A 19,702-nucleotide genomic window follows, 5' to 3' on the forward strand; every position below is an offset into this window, starting at 1 on the left:
ACGTTCTGGATGGCCCACTTCCTCTGCATGTGGTCTGCAGAGAGAGTCATTGGTGCCCTGAAGAGCCGGGACCGTTCCGGGTCTCGGGGACCACGTGCCGTTCTGGATGGCCACTTCCTCTGCATGTGGTCTGCAGAGAGTCATTGGTGCCCTGAAGAGCTGGGACCACGTTCTGGATGGCCCACTTCCTCTGCATGTGTTCTGGCAGAGAGTCATTGGTGCCCTGAAGAGCCGGGGACCGGTACGTGGATGGCCCACTTCCTCTGCATGTGGTCTGCAGAGAGTCATTGGTGCCCTGAAGAGCCGGGACCACGTTCTGGATGGCCCACTTCCTCTGCATTGTGGTCTGCAAGAGTCATTGGTGCCCTGAAGCCGGGACCCACGTTCTGGATGGCCCACTTCCTCTGCATGTGGTCTGCAGAGAGAGTCATTGGTGCCCTGAAGAGCCGGGACCACGTTCTGGATGGCCCACTTCCTCTGCATGTGGTCTGCAGAGAGTCATTGGTGCCCTGAAGAGCCGGGACCACGTTTCTGGATGCCCACTTCCTCTGCATGTGGTCTGCAGAGAGTCATTGGTGCCCTGAAGAGCCCGGGACCACGTTCTGGATGGCCCACTTCCTCTGCGCCTGGTGAAGAGACTGCAGGATGAGAGACAGAAGAGAGAAGAGGCCATGATTGATAGGATTGTGCATGTCTGAGCAGCACTAATGAACCTGTCTGGCAGTGTCATGTACAACCGTTACAGAATCTGAGAGTGAGAACTAAATCAATGTGCAGTCATTTAATAACGAGCATCAGAGAACAATATTTTATGCAACTTTTCTATACAATAAAGAAGTCATTATTGTTCCAATTGTGCCATTTAGCAGGTTTCAGTGACATAATGGATCTTTCTAATCAAAACCACCTGTTGTTTGTCTTTCCACAGGTCCCTGAACTGATCTCAGTGCTGCTCTGCTGCTGCACACCCTGTCACCCTGCCTCTGATGCTCTGCCTCTGATGCCTGATGCTCTGCCTCTGACGCTCTGCCTCTGATGCCTGACGCTCTGCCTCTGATGCCTGACGCTCTGCCTCTGATGCCTGACGCTCTGCCTCTGATGCTCTGCCTCTGATGCCTGACGCTCTGCCTCTGATGCCTGACGCTCTGCCTCTGATGCCTGACGCTCTGCCTCTGATGCTCTGCCTCTGATGCCTGACGCTCTGCCTCTGATGCCTGACGCTCTGCCTCTGATGCCTGACGCTCTGCCTCTGACGCTCTGCCTCTGATGCCTGACGCTCTGCCTCTGATGCCTGACGCTCTGCCTCTGATGCCTGACGCTCTGCCTCTGACGCTCTGCCTCTGATGCCTGACGCTCTGCCTCTGATGCCTGACGCTCTGCCTCTGATGCCTGACGCTCTGCCTCTGATGCTCTGCCTCTGATGCCTGATGCTCTGCCTCTGACGCTCTGCCTCTGTCGCTCTGCCTCTGATGCCTGATGCTCTGCCTCTGATGCCTGACGGCTCTGCCCTGCCTCTGATGCTCTGCCTCTGACGCTCTGCCTCTGATGCCTGACGCTCTGCCTCTGATGCCTGATGCTCTGCCTCTGATGCCTGACGCTCTGCCTCTGACGCTCTGCCTCTGACGCTCTGCCTCTGACGCTCTGCCTCTGACGCTCTGCCTCTGATGCCTGATGCTCTGCCTCTGATGCCTGACGCTCTGCCTCTGATGCTCTGCCTCTGACGCTCTGCCTCTGATGCCTGACGCTCTGCCTCTGATGCCTGATGGGTCGCTCCCTGTGCTGCTTTCGACTGGACTGTGTTCTGCTACTTAGCAGAAACATATGCAGTGCTTATCATGAATGAGTTCACCCCCTTTGGAAAGAACACAAGAACAATATTTGATTGTGTTCATATAGTCTAGTAGTCTCTGTTGACACTGAATGAAATAGCTATAATATGCTTCAAAGTGAATTGGTATAAATAAATATGTAACTCTGTCACAGTGACTTATGTGTTGTCATGTTTACACTGATAGGAAGTTCCACCACCTCCCTGTGCATCTTTCAGCTCCCGAAGTTTGTGTAGTATGTGTTGTGACCAAAATGTTTGCATCACATTAATGGCACCACTGATGAAGTCCTCATCTCTTTGTACTCTGAATATCAGGCAGGTCTGAGGAGTCCAAGTGAGGAAGTCTGCATGCATCCGTTTGGTAACAAACATCTGCATTTGGACCTGTCAAATGCAATGCAATCATCATAACACTAATATGTACATTATAGACAGTATGCCATCCGTGGATAATTATCTTGGATAATTGCACAACATGCTGCAGACTTATTAGAGGTGTGCAGGTATATGCAGGTGAAATATGCATGACTTCTCTTTAAGCTTGTCAGACTTTCCAGATGACCTCTTTTGTCCTCAAGCCACTGTTGATACCCAGTAGAGGTGTCTTGCCCCCACCTGTAATGACACTTAGCCTCTATAACACCCTCACCACAGCAGTCACAGGAAACATAGCCATCACATGAAACCCCCATGTTTGGCAGATGCGGAAGCCAGCCTTTGCGGCTTCTCTGTCACCCTCCAGGATGGCTTTACATCACATCGATGAAGGTAGTTTATGATGGAGCACAACTCCAACAAAGCCACTTGTAAAAAAGTTGTGTGCCTCCAGGGACCGATAGTTCTTTTGGCGTGTGTGTGTAAATCCCTGTGTGATAACGGACCGAGTCGTCAATAACCAATATGTATATGCAGCTCATGATGGCTATTGTGCAATAACAACCATTGTGTGATGAACAAATTCACTAAAACGTGCTAATTTCCTTGTCAGACATATACATTATGTGAGGTTTAATTCATCAGTTAACGTGATTTTGCCTCTTACCGGGTGATTCAACCAGGTAGCAGAAGATATCCGGGAATGAAACTTCAGGCCATTCAGTCGGATCATTCGTCCACTCTTTAATAAGATATGGACAAGAATCCGATCCTATTAAATACAAAATGTTAAGGTATCTATCCCTGGAAATGGGCTGCAATGAATCAATATATGTTTGTTTAACATTTAAAATCCGCGCGTTTACAGTACTCCGGGCGAGGGGGAAATTATTGTTTTCCCCCTCGAAATGCCCCGCCCCCAACTGTGACGCGACGCCGACTGTATATGTGTATATGTTATATAAGTGTAAGTTCAACCGTATTTGGTTGGAAAACATCTAATTTAGTGCTTGGTTGAAACCAGTGGAGGGAACGTGTTTGAAGCCCGCTGCACCTTTTACAAAAGAAATTAGCGTTTGTTTTGCTAATGTAGCGTTAGCTAGTGCAGCGTTAGCTAGTGCAGCAGCAGCTAATGCAGCAGCTCCCGCAACAACACCGGGGGACCTCCGGGCGAAGTTTGGGTCAACGTCAACCCTAAAAGCGGAGGTGCTGAAGACGCTAAATACCGCAGCTAAACACCAATCATACAACAGCAACGATGAAATAGTGTAGCCAAGGCAGCAGAGCTCTGAATATAGCTCTTGTCACTCTCTCACACACACACACTCACTCACACACACACACACACACACACACACACACACACACACACACACACACACACACACACACACACACACACACACACACACACACACACACACACACACACTAGGGCTGCTCGATTATGGCAATAATCAACATTATGTTGGTCAATAATTAATATCACGATTATTAAATATGATTATTCATTGACTTTGAAAACATCAATTTATTGAACTTTAAAACAAATAATAATTTGAACAGTATCTTTTTAACTGTTGATTACCCTGAACGTATAATTCAACTGAAAAACCAATACAAAAATTAATTAAATAAATGATACATTACTAAAAAAATTCATTAGATCAAATATGTTGTGGTGCACTGTCACAACCTAGCAAAGCAAAATAATCGTTTTTTCAGATTATTTTGTTTCGTAATTGTGGCAGGCCAAAATCGTAATTGCGATTAAAATATGATTAATTGCACAGCCCTAACACACACACAGACGCACACACATACACACTTTTTGTCTAACACGCTAACACAGTTCTGTACTGTTACGCTGTTGTGTTCAGTCATTGTTCTTATGTTGAACATGAATACATTTACTTTGTAAGTGATTATGGGACGTATTTCTTCTTTATATACATTTTCCTTCATACTTTATTGCCGTGAAATAGGTCTTAAATTCTATTAAAAGTGGTCTTAAAAAGGTGTTAAAAAGTCTTAAATTTGAGTTGGCGAAACCTGCAGGAACCCTGTACAATAAAAAGTCCTGCATTCAAAATGTTACAAGTAAAAGTACAAAAGTATTAGCATCAAAATATACTTAAAGTACCACCTGCAGAGGGATCTAGATTCAGGTGTTCTTTCCCCCACATGATCCCTTGCATAAAGATAGATTGTGGGTCCCTTATAACATGTTGTACACAGTGGAAATAAACATTCTGGTTACCTCAACATCAAGGCAAGGCAAGGCAAGGCAAGTTTATTTATATAGCACTTTTCAACACAAGGCAATTCAAAGTGCTTTACAAAAAATGAAAGAGATTAAGAAAATGGCATTTAAAATCAGTCATTAAAAAGAAAAGCTAATAAAATAAACATTAAAAGAAAAAAATACATGGCAGTCAATTAAACATTAAAAGAAAAAAGTACATGGATAAAAGTTACAGTGCAGTCTAAGATATGAATAGTTCAATTAAAAGCAGCGACAAAAAGAAAAGTCTTCAGCCTGGATTTAAAAGTAGTCAGAGTTGCAGCGGACCTGCAGGTTTCTGGGAGTTTGTTCCAGATATTTGGAGCATAATAACTGAACGCTGCTTCTCCATGTTTAGTTCTGACTCTGGGGACAGAAAGCTGACCAGTCTCTGAAGACCTGAGAGATCTGGATGGTTCATAATTTAGCAGGAGGTCAGAAATGTATTTTGGGCCTAAAGCATTCAGTGCTTTATAAACCAGCAGCAGTATTTTGAAATCTATTCTTTGACACACAGGAAGCCAGTGTAAAGACTTCAGAACAGGAGTGATGTGATCCACTTTCTTAGTGTTAGTGAGGACTCGAGCAGCGGCGTTCTGAATCAGCTGCAGCTTCCTAATATATGTTTTAGTGAGACCTGTGAAGACACCATTGCAGTAGTCGAGTCTACTGAAGATAAAAGCATGGACAAGTTTTTCCAAATCCTGCTGTGACATTAGTCTTTTAATCCTAGATATATTCTTTAGGTGATAGTAGGCTGATTTAGTAACTGTTTTAATGTGACTGTTGAAACTCAGGTCAGAGTCCATGACTACACCTACATTTCTGGCTTTATCTGTTGTTTTGAACATTGCACACTGAAGCTCAGCGCTAACTTTGATACGTTCTGCCTTGGCTCCAAAAACCATTACCTCAGTTTTATCTTTGTTGGAGAAATTGGAGAAAGTTCTGACACATCCAGTCATTGATTTGTTCAATGCACTTACTCAGTGTTTGAATTGGAGCATAGTCTCCTGGTGAAATTGTTACGTACATTTGTGTGTCATCTGCATAGCTATGGTAACTTATTTTGTTGTTCTTCATTATCTGAGCCAGTGGTAGCATGTAGATGTTAAAGAGAAGAGGCCCCAAGATGGAGCCTTGAGGAACCCCACATGTCATATTTGTCAACTCAGATGTGTATTTACCTATAGAAACAAAGTTGTTTCGGTCCTTTAAGTAGGATTCAAACCAATTAAGAACTGTTTCCGAAACTCCCACCAAGTTTTCCAGTCGGTCTAGTAATATGCTGTGGTCAACAGTGTCAAACGCAGCACTGAGATCTAATAATACTAACACTGAAGTTCTGCCACTGTCTGTGTTTAAGTGGATGTCATTAAAGACCTTTACAAGAGCAGTCTCAGTGCTGTGGTTTGGACGAAAGCCTGACTGGAACACATCAAAACAGTTATTTAAATGCAAGAAATTACTCAACTGTTGAAAAACAACTTTTTCAATGATTTTACCTAGAAATGGGAGGTTTGATATGGGCCTGTAATTGTTCATTACTGAAGCATCTAGATTATTCTTTTTTAAGAGCGGTTTAATGACTGCAGTTTTCAGGGCCTGTGGAAAAATACCTGAGTGAAGAGATTTGTTTACTATATGAAGTAGATCTGAGGCCATGCAAGGCAAAACATCTTTGAAAAATCCTGTTGGAATAATATCAAGGCAGCAGGAGGAGGATTTCAGAAGTTGAATAATGTCCTCTAGGTTTTTATCATTAATCTGATGGAATTGTGTCATGATGTCTGAATTGATGTTAAGTGGAGATAGGGACAACACATTTGCTGTTCCTGATGCAGAGGCACTGACCGCTTGTCTGATTTTCTGAATTTTGTCAGTGAAGGAGGCAAAATCATTGCACGCCCTGGTGGATAGAAATTCAGAGGCTACTGACACTGGGGGGTTAGTTAGTCTGTCGACGGTAGCAAACAAGGCACGTGCGTTGTTTTTGTTTTTGGTAATGATGTCAGAGAAGAACGATTGTCGTGCGTTTTACAATTCCAAATGATAAAAGCCAAGTCTCGGAGCAATGGCATCTATAACATTTTTAATTTTTGAATTAAAATGATCTACTAGCTCATTTACTGAGATCAGGGATCTTATACATTAAACTCCTTCTGAATCAAACCGTCACGGTACCCTTACCTTACTGATCCCTCTTAAATTAGAAAAACACACGTTACTTTACCAGCAGAGAGAAAATGGATTATTAAATGATTAATGTGACTAATAAAGAGCAGTTTGATTATTAAGTATTATTCTGTTGATCGATGTCATTACATTTGGTGAAAAACACATAATGACTTGTTTATGACTCGTTTTGTCAAAGTTTAGGACTTGACTTGACTTTAACTTGCCCATCCTGACTTGAGACTTGACTTGGACTTGCAAAACAATGACTTGAGACTTGACTCGGACTTGAGCGCAAAGACTTGAGACTTGACTCGGACTTGCAAAACAATGACTTGAGACTTGACTCGGACTTGAGCGCAAAGACTTGAGACTTGACTCGGACTTGCAAAACAATGACTTGGTCCCACCTCTGCCATCAAATATTCTTCTCATTCTCAGGCATTCCATTAGGAGGGTCAGGAACTCCCGCTTGGGACCACCAGTGTCCACTCCATCCTCAGTTTGTCCCTCATCGTCAGTAAACTTAACCTGCATCTGATGAGAGGGGTCCAATGAGGCCCGTTTGAAGCCGTGGATTGCTCCATCCCACACATTGGATCGGTTAATATTAAACCTGCTGCAAGAGGTATTTTTGATTTTTGCAGAGAGTTCTGCAACAACGTCTGGCGCAGTCAGGTATTCTGTGCTGGGAAAGACAAAGTGATGTAATGTAATATTACATGATGAAGCTAGTAATAGGATTTACAGTATATAATAAAAAAATGAAGTGGTAAAAGTAACAATTAATACCTTTCCTCTGCAGTTTGCTCCGTTTCCTCTTCTGGCTCAGACTGGCTGTCGATAATGATCGGAGCATACACAGTTGTGTAGTTGCTGCAGTGAGAAGACAGTTGAATAATTACTTTCAAATACATACTATATGCATGAGAGTCATATTTACAAAAGGATGTCAACACTATGGCAATGACAATGTCAAATGTATTGATGAAGCACATTTTAAAACAGTTGACCAAAGTGCTGTACAATTTATATAGTAAAAGTAAATGCAATAAAACAACACAATAAAACACACAAAAATAGAATATAATACTTTAGATTGCAGTTTTTTTAAATAGATGATGTGATACCCTTTGTTTCTGTTTCTGTTGCCTCATAAACCTGGGGTCTCCTCCTGCTCTTGCAATGGCACGTTATTCACAGTTTTTGACATGACCCCTGTCATTTTCCAGACCACGGTTTTAAATGTCCACTCTCCTAGTGTCACAGAATGGTCTGGGGCATCCATTCTGCTACACTACTCCCAAACTCTATAATGAAGCTCTGGTCTCTGGAAAGCGGTCACTTTGAATACAAGTCACGGTTTACTGAAGAACCTGTGTTGTATTATTACTTTTTTATCCTGCGGTTCTTTTGCTAAAACCAGTGAATGTGGAGCCTCTATAGACGTGTTTAGTTTTTAGCATTGTTTATAAGTGTGGCATAGTTGAACCTAACCATTTAGCATAGACTGACACATTTCCAGAAAATGCACATACGCAGGTGAATGTTATTAGTAAATGACTTGAATGCAGAGCTGATTCTTGTAAATATGTTATTGTGTAGCATTTTGAAAAAAGAATTGTGGCGCTGTTGCGTTCAGAATTCCAGAAAAGACAGACAACTTCTAAGTTTAACTATTTATTGTAAAGAGAGCAAAAGATATATATCACTTGGCCAAGGACTCGTCACGTCTCTGGGAATCACAGGCAGCAAAGCTGTAATCTGTAACCACCAAATCCGTCAAGAGCCTCGAACCTCTTGGGACAATACATTTTATTACACAGGGCGTTGCCCGTACATTTATGATTGGTTAAGACTAGCTGAAGAGATACCGTGGTTTAGACTTGGTTCTCTTTGGTTGGTGCGCAGACTCAGAGTCTCTTGGCAACACGATCCTCCAATCAGCATTCGGCCGGCCTGTGAAAGTCCCTCCCTACTCTGGCACCATCATACTCATTAGTTTTCTCTAATGTTGCTTCAGATATAGCGGGAAACCATAATGTTTCTTCAGATATAGCGGGAAGCCATAATGTTGCTTCAGATATAGCGGGAAACCATAATGTTGCTTCCTAGCTTTGCGGGGAGCTCCCATACAAAGTGAAGGCCGGTGCGATGTGCTGTTCTGACTACCTCTTTGTGTTCTCTCAGTCTCTGCACTCGACCTTGCTACTTTCAATATTGCAAGCTAAACACTTTCTCATGTAACTTTTCCCTTCGTTCCTGTCCACCCCATCAAAACTTGGGGGGGGGGGGTGATTGGGTCCATTTATTCCTAAGTCACAGCACATACAATGAGCACAATAAGCAAATAATGTAATAATAAGAATATTGTAATGTTATATAAAAATAGACTCCACAGCGCATATAAGATGAAGTCTACCGCTACAAGCCAAATGAATTGTAATAATATGATATAAAAATCTGTAAAAAAAATCTCATTGCTGCTAAGAACGTGTACAACAGACATTTTATTTAAGGGCAAGTTCTTAAAACAACAAGTCATTAACTAACCAATAAGTAATAAGTAACTTAAAGTACAAATGCAGTGATAAAGTCAAATGTATTTGATGTTCCTAACAATGAAGTAAAATAATCATGGTAAAGTAAAAAGCAAAGGCAATCAGGCATGTAAATAGCTTTTGTAGTTTGTTCTACATTTCTGTAACACTTTCTTTAATTGTGGTGTAGGTAAGACCTTTGTATACACCACTGGTGTCATACTGAAGCACGCTGCCATTATTGCAGGTTATTTTCACAGTGCCAGTGTAAGGCAGGTCAATGGTGGCTCGACCGATTGTAATGTCAGCTTTCACCTTCTTTCCTGCAGGAACATTTATGGTAAAGGATACCGTCTCCGTTCTCTCCTCAGTGTTTTCCAGATGGTAAGAGATCTCTGTTCCCATGGTAAAGCTGAATGTATCTGAAACCTCGATTACCTCTGGGATTCCTGCACTCACTTCCATACTGAAAGTTGCCTCCATACTGTTGGTCACAGTCCAAGAGGACTTCTTTGTAATCTTCTTGGAGGATTCAATCTGGTTGACTTGGTCGACTGTGGTGTTGTTGTCGTAGGTGATGGATTTGATTTCTTCTACCTTTACCTGGGGTGTAAGTTGGCTCATTGTTGGGTAGTTGACGTTCATCAAAACCGTTGACTGGACAGCAGTGAGGAACATGAAGCCCATGCAGTCAATGTCACTGCCACATCTTCCAACAACCCCGAAGCAGATTCCAGAGCCAACATCAATGGGGTATTCTGTCTGCAATCCCAAGCTGGTCATTTTGGCGAAGAACTCTCCGGAACGATTTGTCTTGAATTTGATGGCTCCTAGACGAGTACCTGCTCCATTCCCCCACAGCGACAGAGAGGTGAAACACTCCCCAGGCTGAAATATATACTCTTGACTAGAACCAGATCGTTGCCCAAAAAGTTCTTGACGTCCATCTGTGAGGAAGACTTGGACCCCCCTCACCTGCGAGCCCCCTACCCACACATTCAGCTGCTTTAGCGTGGCTCCATTACTCTCTCCAGTCAAGGAAAACGAGTGACCACCGTGGCCACCGATTCTATGCAAGGTTATTGGATAAGCCATCTTGTAGGTTTTAGATAAGATCTGAAATGGAAATGTTCAGTTAAATACCACTGCTTTAAACATTTAAATCATGTTTTTTTTGTATTATTAGATGCTATTTAAAAAATGCATTTAATACAATGTTTGTAATAATTTTTCAGTATTTTGCACATCATTTATTTGTTACATAAACAATTCCAAATACACTTCCAGCCGACATTGAGGACATACTAGTAGGGGTAGTTTTCGTTTTGCATGTCTGAAGCTCCATGTAATGCAATGAGGCTATTTGACAGGCCTTATACCTTCCTGCCTCACATGATTAAAAGTGGCATAGAATATATTTCAGTGGGAATATATGATTTTGTTAGTTGTTTTGTTTTGCTGATTAAATGTTGGTTCTAACTTTTTAAGTAATACATTAATGTTCTATATAGGACTGTGCTACTCATACATCTAGGTATTTGTTATTAAAACTTGTGAAATGTTTTTTCATAAATAACTAAATGCATTGCATTGCGGGTTCACTTTCATGAGTTATTTCTTTCTATACATTTATTTTGTTTTATCTTATAACAATCTAATACTGTTATTAAATCAAATTAGTCATTTTATTAAAATACCGTAACATTTAAATTGCATTTGTAGTAAAATAACACCTTTATACATTCTGGAAAAAGCTCGTCACTTTGGTAAGGTATACCTATACCAAGGTGGTATACTAAGGAACACAAATAAATAAAATACCGTGTATAAAGTACCGATTTAAATAGCCTACATTGAGGGTTAAATAAATATGTGCTTTTTAATGTAGGCTACCTTCAGAAAAGGGAAGGCCTATATACCACCCCAGAAGCCTACATTTTACTTATCTTCTTACGTTTTTATTTGGTGGACATATCAAGGGGTTCCCCCTAAAACTAGAATATTTGACTATTCGATCTAAGGAACCTGCTTTCATTGCCAATAATCTCATAGTCCAACTGTTGCAAGATTTGGTTACGAAACATGGATTATTCTCTTCTGGCTGTGCCTGCTAAATGTCTGATTTAGACTCGATAGAATTCTGCGGCGGAGTATGGCCCAACTAAAAGTTGTGAACTATATTAAGTTGTTAATATAGAATATAGTATGTTGACCGAAGAAGTCAGAGGACTTAAGGTGCAGAATAAGCCCAACAACAGGGATCTTAACACATTCAATTACGTTAAATCAATGCATTTTATATTTAGGGGTGAAACTTTGAACTGGCCCTGGCTGGCAATGCCAAGTGATCTAAACAATTAATCATTATTTAAAAGGTGTCGCTTCAAGCCTCAGTGTTATCCTCCCTCCGCCTTCCAATAATCATGTAGTCTCTAATTATGATTTGGTTTATTATTATTATTTATTAATTTAGTTGGTTAGTTAGTTATATTTTATTTATACAGGGGTAACCGACTGAGACCAGGTCTCTTTTCCAGGAGTGCCCTGTGAAAAGGCAGAATATATAGATTATTTGTACCTCCTCCGCTCAGTTTCAGTACTATGGACAGGACCTACACACATTAAACAGCCCTGTCCATGATTCTGAAACAACAGCTAAGCTATAGTCACATGTATCTTATCATTTATTTTCACGTTTTAGCTATTTTCAACCACATCGTTTATGTTTGCTTCAACAGCAATCTGGATTAATTCGCAATGGTGACGGCCTCAGGGTAGAGGTTTGACCCTGAGACAGCATAAGTGGCAAATCTGATTGGATAAATCTTTATTTTATGAGCTGCACTAGCTGCACAATTGAGGAAGAGAGTAGCAATAAATCATGCTAATTTACTGATGGGAACAAACTTAGTAAAATACACAATTCATTCAAATTCCAAATGTATTAAATTATTATAATTTTCTATACATCTATTGGCCAGCAAACATGAGGGTCTGCCTCCGGTTTTAAGTAATGCTACGTTTAAGGTGTACTTTGGATTTATTTAGAGTCAACTATTTAGAGTCATAGGCACAGAGTATCCTATTTAATTAGAAAAAACTAATATTCAAACATTTCTTACCTTAATTGGTGTGCTTTTGAAGATTTGAAACCGATTCTTTAGGTTGAAGTCAACTTATTCGTTTAGGATACGGTTTAATAAAATGTGTGAGCTGGAATTATTACAAGCAACTAGTTTGAACAAGTCTGTATATGAATGTTGATAATCAAAGGTGATGCTCTAATATTTATATTTCAGGCAGGCCACACCCATAATACTGAGGGTTCTTGCCATTGGTTAATACATTGCATAGGCTTTGTTTATTTGAGCTACAAAGTGTGATGGGGTGGACTTGGGAGGTGTTGCAAGACCAAAGACCATTCCCATATTTGGGCATTGGAGGCTTGTTTAATGTTTTACTGTACATTTAGCAAAATATGCAATATCTATGATTCATAAAGGAAAGCATCATATCTAAAATCATATTTATATTTTCCTTAGATACAATAAATATATTTAAAATCTAAAGACATTTTACGTGTCAAACAGCGAAAGCAACAGTCAAATGCCATTATCGGTTCAAACTAAATTAAAGAATACAAAAAAAAAAATAATATCAGATGAAGGATTGAATAGATAATTTCAGAGTGAACACGGAAATCCCTAACATCTTGACATTAGGCAATCATGCTTTGCAAATACATTCCTGCAAATACACTGTAGAATTGTAGGAATGTCCAATTAACTTTATTTGTTCTCTCAAATTGTAGGAATGTCCAATTAACTTTATTTGTTCTCTCAAATTGTAGGAATGTCCAATTAACTTTATTTGTTCTCTCAAATTGTAGGAATGTCCAATTCACTTTATTTATTCTCTCAAATTGTAGGAATGTCCTATTCACTTTATTTATTCTCTCAAATTGTAGGAATGTCCTATTCACTTTATTTGTTCTCTCAAATTGTAGGAATGTCCAATTCACTTTATTTGTTCTCTCAAATTGTAGGAATGTCCTATTCACTTTATTTGTTCTCTCAAATTGTGGGTAGATAGAGAACAATTGTACACATTGTTTTTTTTAATGACAGCTTCTCTAAAGTCAACTAGTTATTTTCTTTATTATTCAAATTATGCAAGCATGATTTATCAAATAATTTCCCATATTCCACCAGTGTGATGATGTGACATATGCAAAGATTTGGGAGCAAGTGACATTGTAGTGTCATTGGGGGGGTTCTTAAAGGGATTGTGAGCTTCGCACAAATGTATCCGGATGTTGCAATGATCTTGTACTAGCCAAGAATATGAGGCTATATGCCAGGCTGGGAGGAGGTAACGCTCGACCCTGGCAAAAATGAAGCCCCGGGGAGCTTAAGTGTAGGTTCAGGTCCCACAATTGAGACCACCAGATATAAAAAAAGAAGCAATCTAGACCACGTCCTCTATTTCGACATCTTGGGAGGGACTATATTGCAGCATACATACAGCAAGCCCTGAGTTTGTGTAATGGCTGAGTCAGAATAAAGTGGTGGGCCACTCCCTGTATACTGCATCTGGATACAACAACTAAGCATATAGTTCAAGACCATTTCAAAACCTTTTTTGACCGTTTCCGCATTCTACATGTATGTGAGGAAGGGGAGAGAGGGTGTTGGAACTTGGAATTCTCTCTGCAACTTCGACATTAACTTTAAACTCTCTGTCAGCACACACACACACACACACACACACACACACACACACACACACACACACACACACACACACACACACACACACACCACACACACACACACACACACACACACACACACACACACACACACACACACACACACACACACATACGGGTTTTTGTGAACTAAAAGGACACTTTGACCCAAACACGTTTTTTTCCTTCATTAGAAGGACACCCCTTTCCACTAGCTTTACAAAGATGTTTTGAATATCAAAAAATCTATTTTGAGCCATACAACACAAATCCCACTTCAAATGTCCAATACACACATCACAACTCAAAATACAACAACCTGACACCATGCTTAATTATGAGGACAGCAGATAATGAGCTGCATAAGCCCCGCCCATGACAACATTGTTATTTGTGAGGACAGTAGCTATACAACACACAAACATGTCACTGAAGTGTATTAAAGGGACAAACATGATTAAATGGAACATAACTTTACACAGACAAGTGTTGGATTGTGCATTACAAGAACAAACCTTTTATAAACGGACAAAATGTATACAACATAGGAATACCTGATTTGTGATGTAATATTTTAATAGACAATATAGTGCACCATAGATATATAGCTTACAAGTATGTTAATGTGTTTGGTTATTGCTTGCCTCCTGTTTGCAATCTGTTGTTTTCATGCAAATGTAGAACCACATTCTAATACTCTCCAGTGGTATACTACAAGCAGGTCTTCCGAGACGAATTAAATCCATTTGCAAGTAAATGCTTATATTTGCAGCACTGCTAATTGCAATTACATCATCGATATGAAAAGAACCGATAACCATTTTATAGCAAAGTGACCGAACTGGTTTAACACTAATACAAAATGCTATTTGCCCTACAAGACTGCTCATCTACTGGAGCATTACCTTTTAAAAGCTGATAGAAAAGGACACATGGCACATTGCACAGTGAACAATGAGCCAAGTTTAATGGTTATTTTCACATAACATTTTCTCACATGAAAATTGAGCTAAGACTAAATATTTATTATTTTAAACATATAACTCTCCTTCCAGCATTACCTTGGTACGACAGAGGATTAGGGCCACACAAAAGAAAAGATAGAAGAATAAAGTCATAATTACGAGATTAAAGTCGCTATGTTCGGAGAATAAAGATGAAATTATCCCGGGGGCTGAGGGGTCGTTGCAGCAGATCTTCAAGAAAGTTATATTGACAGATTGGAACTGGAACGGATCAATAACTCATAAACAAAACGTTGCTAAAACACAAACTAACTACCGTAATAAGGTAAACAACTATCCACAATCCAATTTAATCAAAACAACCTCACACCCGCCGCCCTCTGAGCTGGACACATCACACAGGTGTCTGTCTGCAGCCGAAGGAGAGAGGAGGGGTCAGGGACCGTCTACAAAGTGCAACACTGAAAAAAATACTGCAAATAAACTAAAACCACCTATTTTCGCAAAGTTGCATGTGTAGTTTAAGCAACAGTATATTATTGTGTGATTTAAAATGTGATGTTTTATAGCTTTATAACAGAGGAGTTATTGAGTATATCTTTATTCAGTGTTGCACTTCGTAGACGGTCCCTGACCCCTCCTCTCTCCTCCAGCTGCAGACAGAGGACACCTGTGTGATGTGTCCAGCTCAGAGGGCGGCGGTGTGAACGGTAGTTAGTTTCTGTTTTAGCAACGTTTTGTTTATGAGTGTTTGATCCGTGAAGTTCCAATCCTTCAATATAACTATCTGCTGCAACGACCCCTCAGCCCCCGGAATGATTTCATCTTTATTCTCCTAACATAACAGCTTTAATCTCGTAATTATCCTTATAATAAAACATTGCTCCTACATGTAACATAATAATGAAGTTGAACTGTGAACTGTCCTCATTGCATGTTCGATTACATTTCATCATCATTTGTGTAGCAGTGCTTTTTTCTTCTGAGTCGTGCCTTGGCTCCTGACGAAGTCTCTAATATTTTGCTCCGGGACTTAGTACCCCAGGGCACTAAGCTCTTGTTGTGAGTTAACAACACAATCAGGTAGAAAGACACTGATTATAGTATTTAATATCTAAAGAGTATGATCATTCAGTTTAACATTAAGAAGAAAAACAGCATTGACACACAGTCCTCTTAGTGTCTAAAGCGGTCCAGTAGAGTGATACACAGGACCTGTGTATCGAACCTCAGCATTCAAATCCAGTCTTCATGGTTTATAACTTGAAATAAATATGTAACTAATACCAACATTAGCCGCGTTCACACCAAGTACTTTGCCGTACTTAGTGCCCCCAGCACTTAGTACAGATCGCGTTCACACCGGAATAAGTTCCCTGAGGGAAGATTACGCAAATGAGCCGCTGAAGTCACTTCGTCTTCTTCTGCCTTGGGTATACTGGCAGGCCGCAAACAGCTTCACGGCGTATACTGCCACCCGAAGTCCCCGGCCGGAAGTCCCCGGAGTTGGGGAAGGCTTCAGTAGAAGCTGCTGGGAGTCCCAGCAGCTTCTACTGAAGCGTTCCGAGTAAATCGCCAGAACGCCGACACCTCCTTATCTCCACCGCTCCCATGTTTTATTTTGTGTTTCCATAAGTTAATCTCTCTGCATTTGCGCTGGGCGAATGCTAATGCTAATAATGCTAACGCGAGGATAATAAAATGGCGGCTCTACAAAACATTTCAGAGTTTTACGGGGCGGGGTTTGCAATTCGACCAGCCAATCAGAACTGGGGCACTTTTTTCCCCCAGGAAAGTACCATCTCTCAGCAGGCACTAAAAATGGGGGTAAAAGTTCCCGGCTTGAAGTACTCTTTTTGGTGTGAACGCCACATAAGCAGTAGTAACGGAACTAAACGTGAAAAGTACGGGGAAAAGTAGTCCGGTGTGAACGCAGCTATTGAGTTGTGGTTAACTCACCTGTTGAATGTCATCATAGTGGGACTCAGATGTCATGGCAGCATCTTCATGCAGAGTCTCTGCCTCAGTGGAAATATTGTGAATGAAGAAGGACCAAGTTTAATCACTAGACATCCAGAGTAGTATACAAATGCTTTACTGGCTCTTGTTCTGAGTTAACAACACAATCAGGTAGAAAGACACTGATTATAGTGTTTAATATTTAAAGAGTATGATCATTCAGTTTAACATTAAGAAGAAAAACAACATTGACACACAGTCCTCTTAGTGTCTAAAGCGGTCCAGTAGAGTGATACACAGGACCTGTGTATCGAACCTCAGCATTCAAATCCAGTCTTCATGGTTTATAACTTGAAATAAACATGTAACTAATACCAACATTAGCCGCGTTCACACCAAGTACTTTGCCGTACTTAGTGCCGGCACCAAGTACTTTGCCGTACTTAGTGCCGGCACTTAGTGCTCCGGCACTTAGTACCCCAGGGCACTAAGCTCTTGTTCTGAGTTAACAACACAATCAGGTAGAAAGACACTGATTATAGTATTTAATATCTAAAGAGTATGATCATTCAGTTTAACGTTAAGAAGAAAAACAGCATTGACACACAGTCCTCTTAGTGTCTAAAGCGGTCCAGTAGAGTGATACACAGGACCCGTGTATCGAACCTCACAATTCAAATCTAGTCTTCATGGTTTATAACTGGAAATAAATATGTAACTAATACCAACATTAGCCGTGTTCACACCAAGTACTTTGCCGTACTTAGTGCCGGCACTTAGTGCCCCGGCACTTAGTACAGATCGCGTTCACACCGGAATAAGTTCCCTGAGGGAAGATTACGCAAATGAGCCGCTGACGTAACTTCGTCTTCTTCTGCTTTGGGTTTACTGGCAGGCCGCAAACAGCTTCACGGCGTATACTGCCACCCGAAGTCCCCGGCCAGAAGTCCCCGGAGTTGAGGGAAGGCTTCAGTAGAAGCTGCTGGGACTCCCAGCAGCTTCTACTGAAGCCTTCCGAGTAAATCGCCAGAACGCCGACACCTCCTCATCTCCACCGCTCCCATGTTTTATTTTGTGTTGCCATAAATTAGTCTCTCTGCATTTGTGCGCTGGGCTAATGCTAATCCTAATAATGCTAATGCGAGGATAATAAAATGGCAGCTCTAGAAAATGCTTTACTGGCTCTTGTTGTGAGTTACCAACACAATCAGGTAGAAAGACACTGATTATAGTATTTAATATCTAAAGAGTATGATCATTCAGTTTAACATTAAGAAGAAAAACAGCATTGACACACAGTCCTCTTAGTGTCTAAAGCGGTCCAGTAGAGTGATAAACAGGACCCGTGTATCGAACCTCAGCATTCAAATCCAGTCTTCATGGTTTATAACTTGAAATAAACATGTAACTAATACCAACATTAGCCGCGTTCACACCAAGTACTTTGCCGTACTTAGTGCCGGCACCAAGTACTTTGCCGTACTTAGTGCCGGCACCAAGTACTTTGCCGTACTTAGTGCCGGCACTTAGTGCTCCGGGACTTAGTACCCCAGGGCACTAAGCTCTTGTTGTGAGTTAACAACACAATCAGGTAGAAAGACACTGATTATAGTATTTAATATCTAAAGAGTATAATCATTCAGTTTAACATTAAGAAGAAAAACAGCATTGACACACAGTCCTCTTAGTGTCTAAAGCGGTCCAGTAGAGTGATACACAGGACCTGTGTATCGAACCTCACAATTCAAATCTAGTCTTCATGGTTTATAACTGGAAATAAATATGTAACTAATACCAACATTAGCCGTGTTCATACCAAGTACTTTGCCGTACTTAGTGCCGGCACTTAGTGCCCCGGCACTTAGTACAGATCGCGTTCACACCGGAATAAGTTCCCTGAGGGAAGATTACGCAAATGAGCCGCTGACGTCACTTCGTCTTCTTCTGCTTTGGGTTTACTGGCAGGCTGCAAACAGCTTCACGGCGTATACTGCCACCCGAAGTCCCCGGCCGGAAGTCCCCGGAGTTGGGGAAGGCTTCAGTAGTAGCTGCTGGGACTCCCAGCAGCTTCTACTGAAGCCTTCCGAGTAAATCGCCAGAACGCCGACACCTCCTCATCCCCACCGCTCTCATGTTTTATTTTGTGTTGCCATAAATTAGTCTCTCTGCATTTGTGCGCTGGGCTAATGCTAATGCTAATAATGCTAATGCGAGGATAATAAAATGGCGGCTCTAGAAAATGCTTTACTGGCTCTTGTTGTGAGTTAACAACACAATCAGGTAGAAAGACACTGATTATAGTATTTAATATCTAAAGAGTATGATCATTCAGTTTAACGTTAAGAAGAAAAACAGCATTGACACACAGTCCTCTTAGTGTCTAAAGCGGTCCAGTAGAGTGATACACAGGACCCGTGTATCGAACCTCAGCATTCAAATCCAGTCTTCATGGTTTATAACTTGAAATAAACATGTAACTATTACGAACATTGAGTTGTGGTTAACTCATCTGTGTAATGTCATCATAGTGGGACTCAGATGTCATGGCAGCATTTTCATGCAGAGTCTCTGCCTCAGTGGAAATCTTGTGGATGAAGATTGCACTTGAAATGATTTGGCTCTATGAAACCTGATGTACTTATATGATTCTGTTTTTTTCAAGTTTGTAAGTAAGTCGCTTTGGATAAAAGCGTCAGCTAAATGCAATGTAATGTAATGTAACTATATAGCGAGTACGGAGAAAACAATACAGTTGCTACATAAGCAGTAGAGCCGATAACGCAGTGATTATAACACAACCCCACATATTAATGTACATATGTA

The 19,702-nt window shown here is 40.9% G+C and overlaps 1 protein-coding gene across 1 annotated transcript; it reads right to left on the minus strand.

Annotated features, from left to right (window-relative positions):
• Positions 1-8,332: 8,332 nt before the first annotated feature.
• On the minus strand, positions 8,333-12,732 carry LOC117557122 (aerolysin-like protein). The gene is made up of 2 exons (XM_034232810.1): positions 12,328-12,732; positions 8,333-10,321 (listed from the first exon to the last, which is right to left on the minus strand). Exon 2 carries the CDS (start codon positions 10,298-10,300, stop codon positions 9,359-9,361), a length of 942 nt encoding a protein of 313 aa, XP_034088701.1. The 5' UTR covers positions 10,301-10,321; positions 12,328-12,732; the 3' UTR covers positions 8,333-9,358.
• Positions 12,733-19,702: the final 6,970 nt, after the last annotated feature.

The sequence above is a fragment of the Gymnodraco acuticeps genome, unplaced genomic scaffold (assembly GCF_902827175.1).
Source record: "Gymnodraco acuticeps unplaced genomic scaffold, fGymAcu1.1, whole genome shotgun sequence".
NCBI lineage: Eukaryota > Metazoa > Chordata > Actinopteri > Perciformes > Bathydraconidae > Gymnodraco > Gymnodraco acuticeps.

Excerpts from the sequence above, each read along its gene's own strand:
- LOC117557122 (XM_034232810.1), bottom strand. The coding sequence starts at position 10,300 with ATGGCTTATCCAATAACCTTGCATAGAATCGGTGGCCACGGTGGTCAC.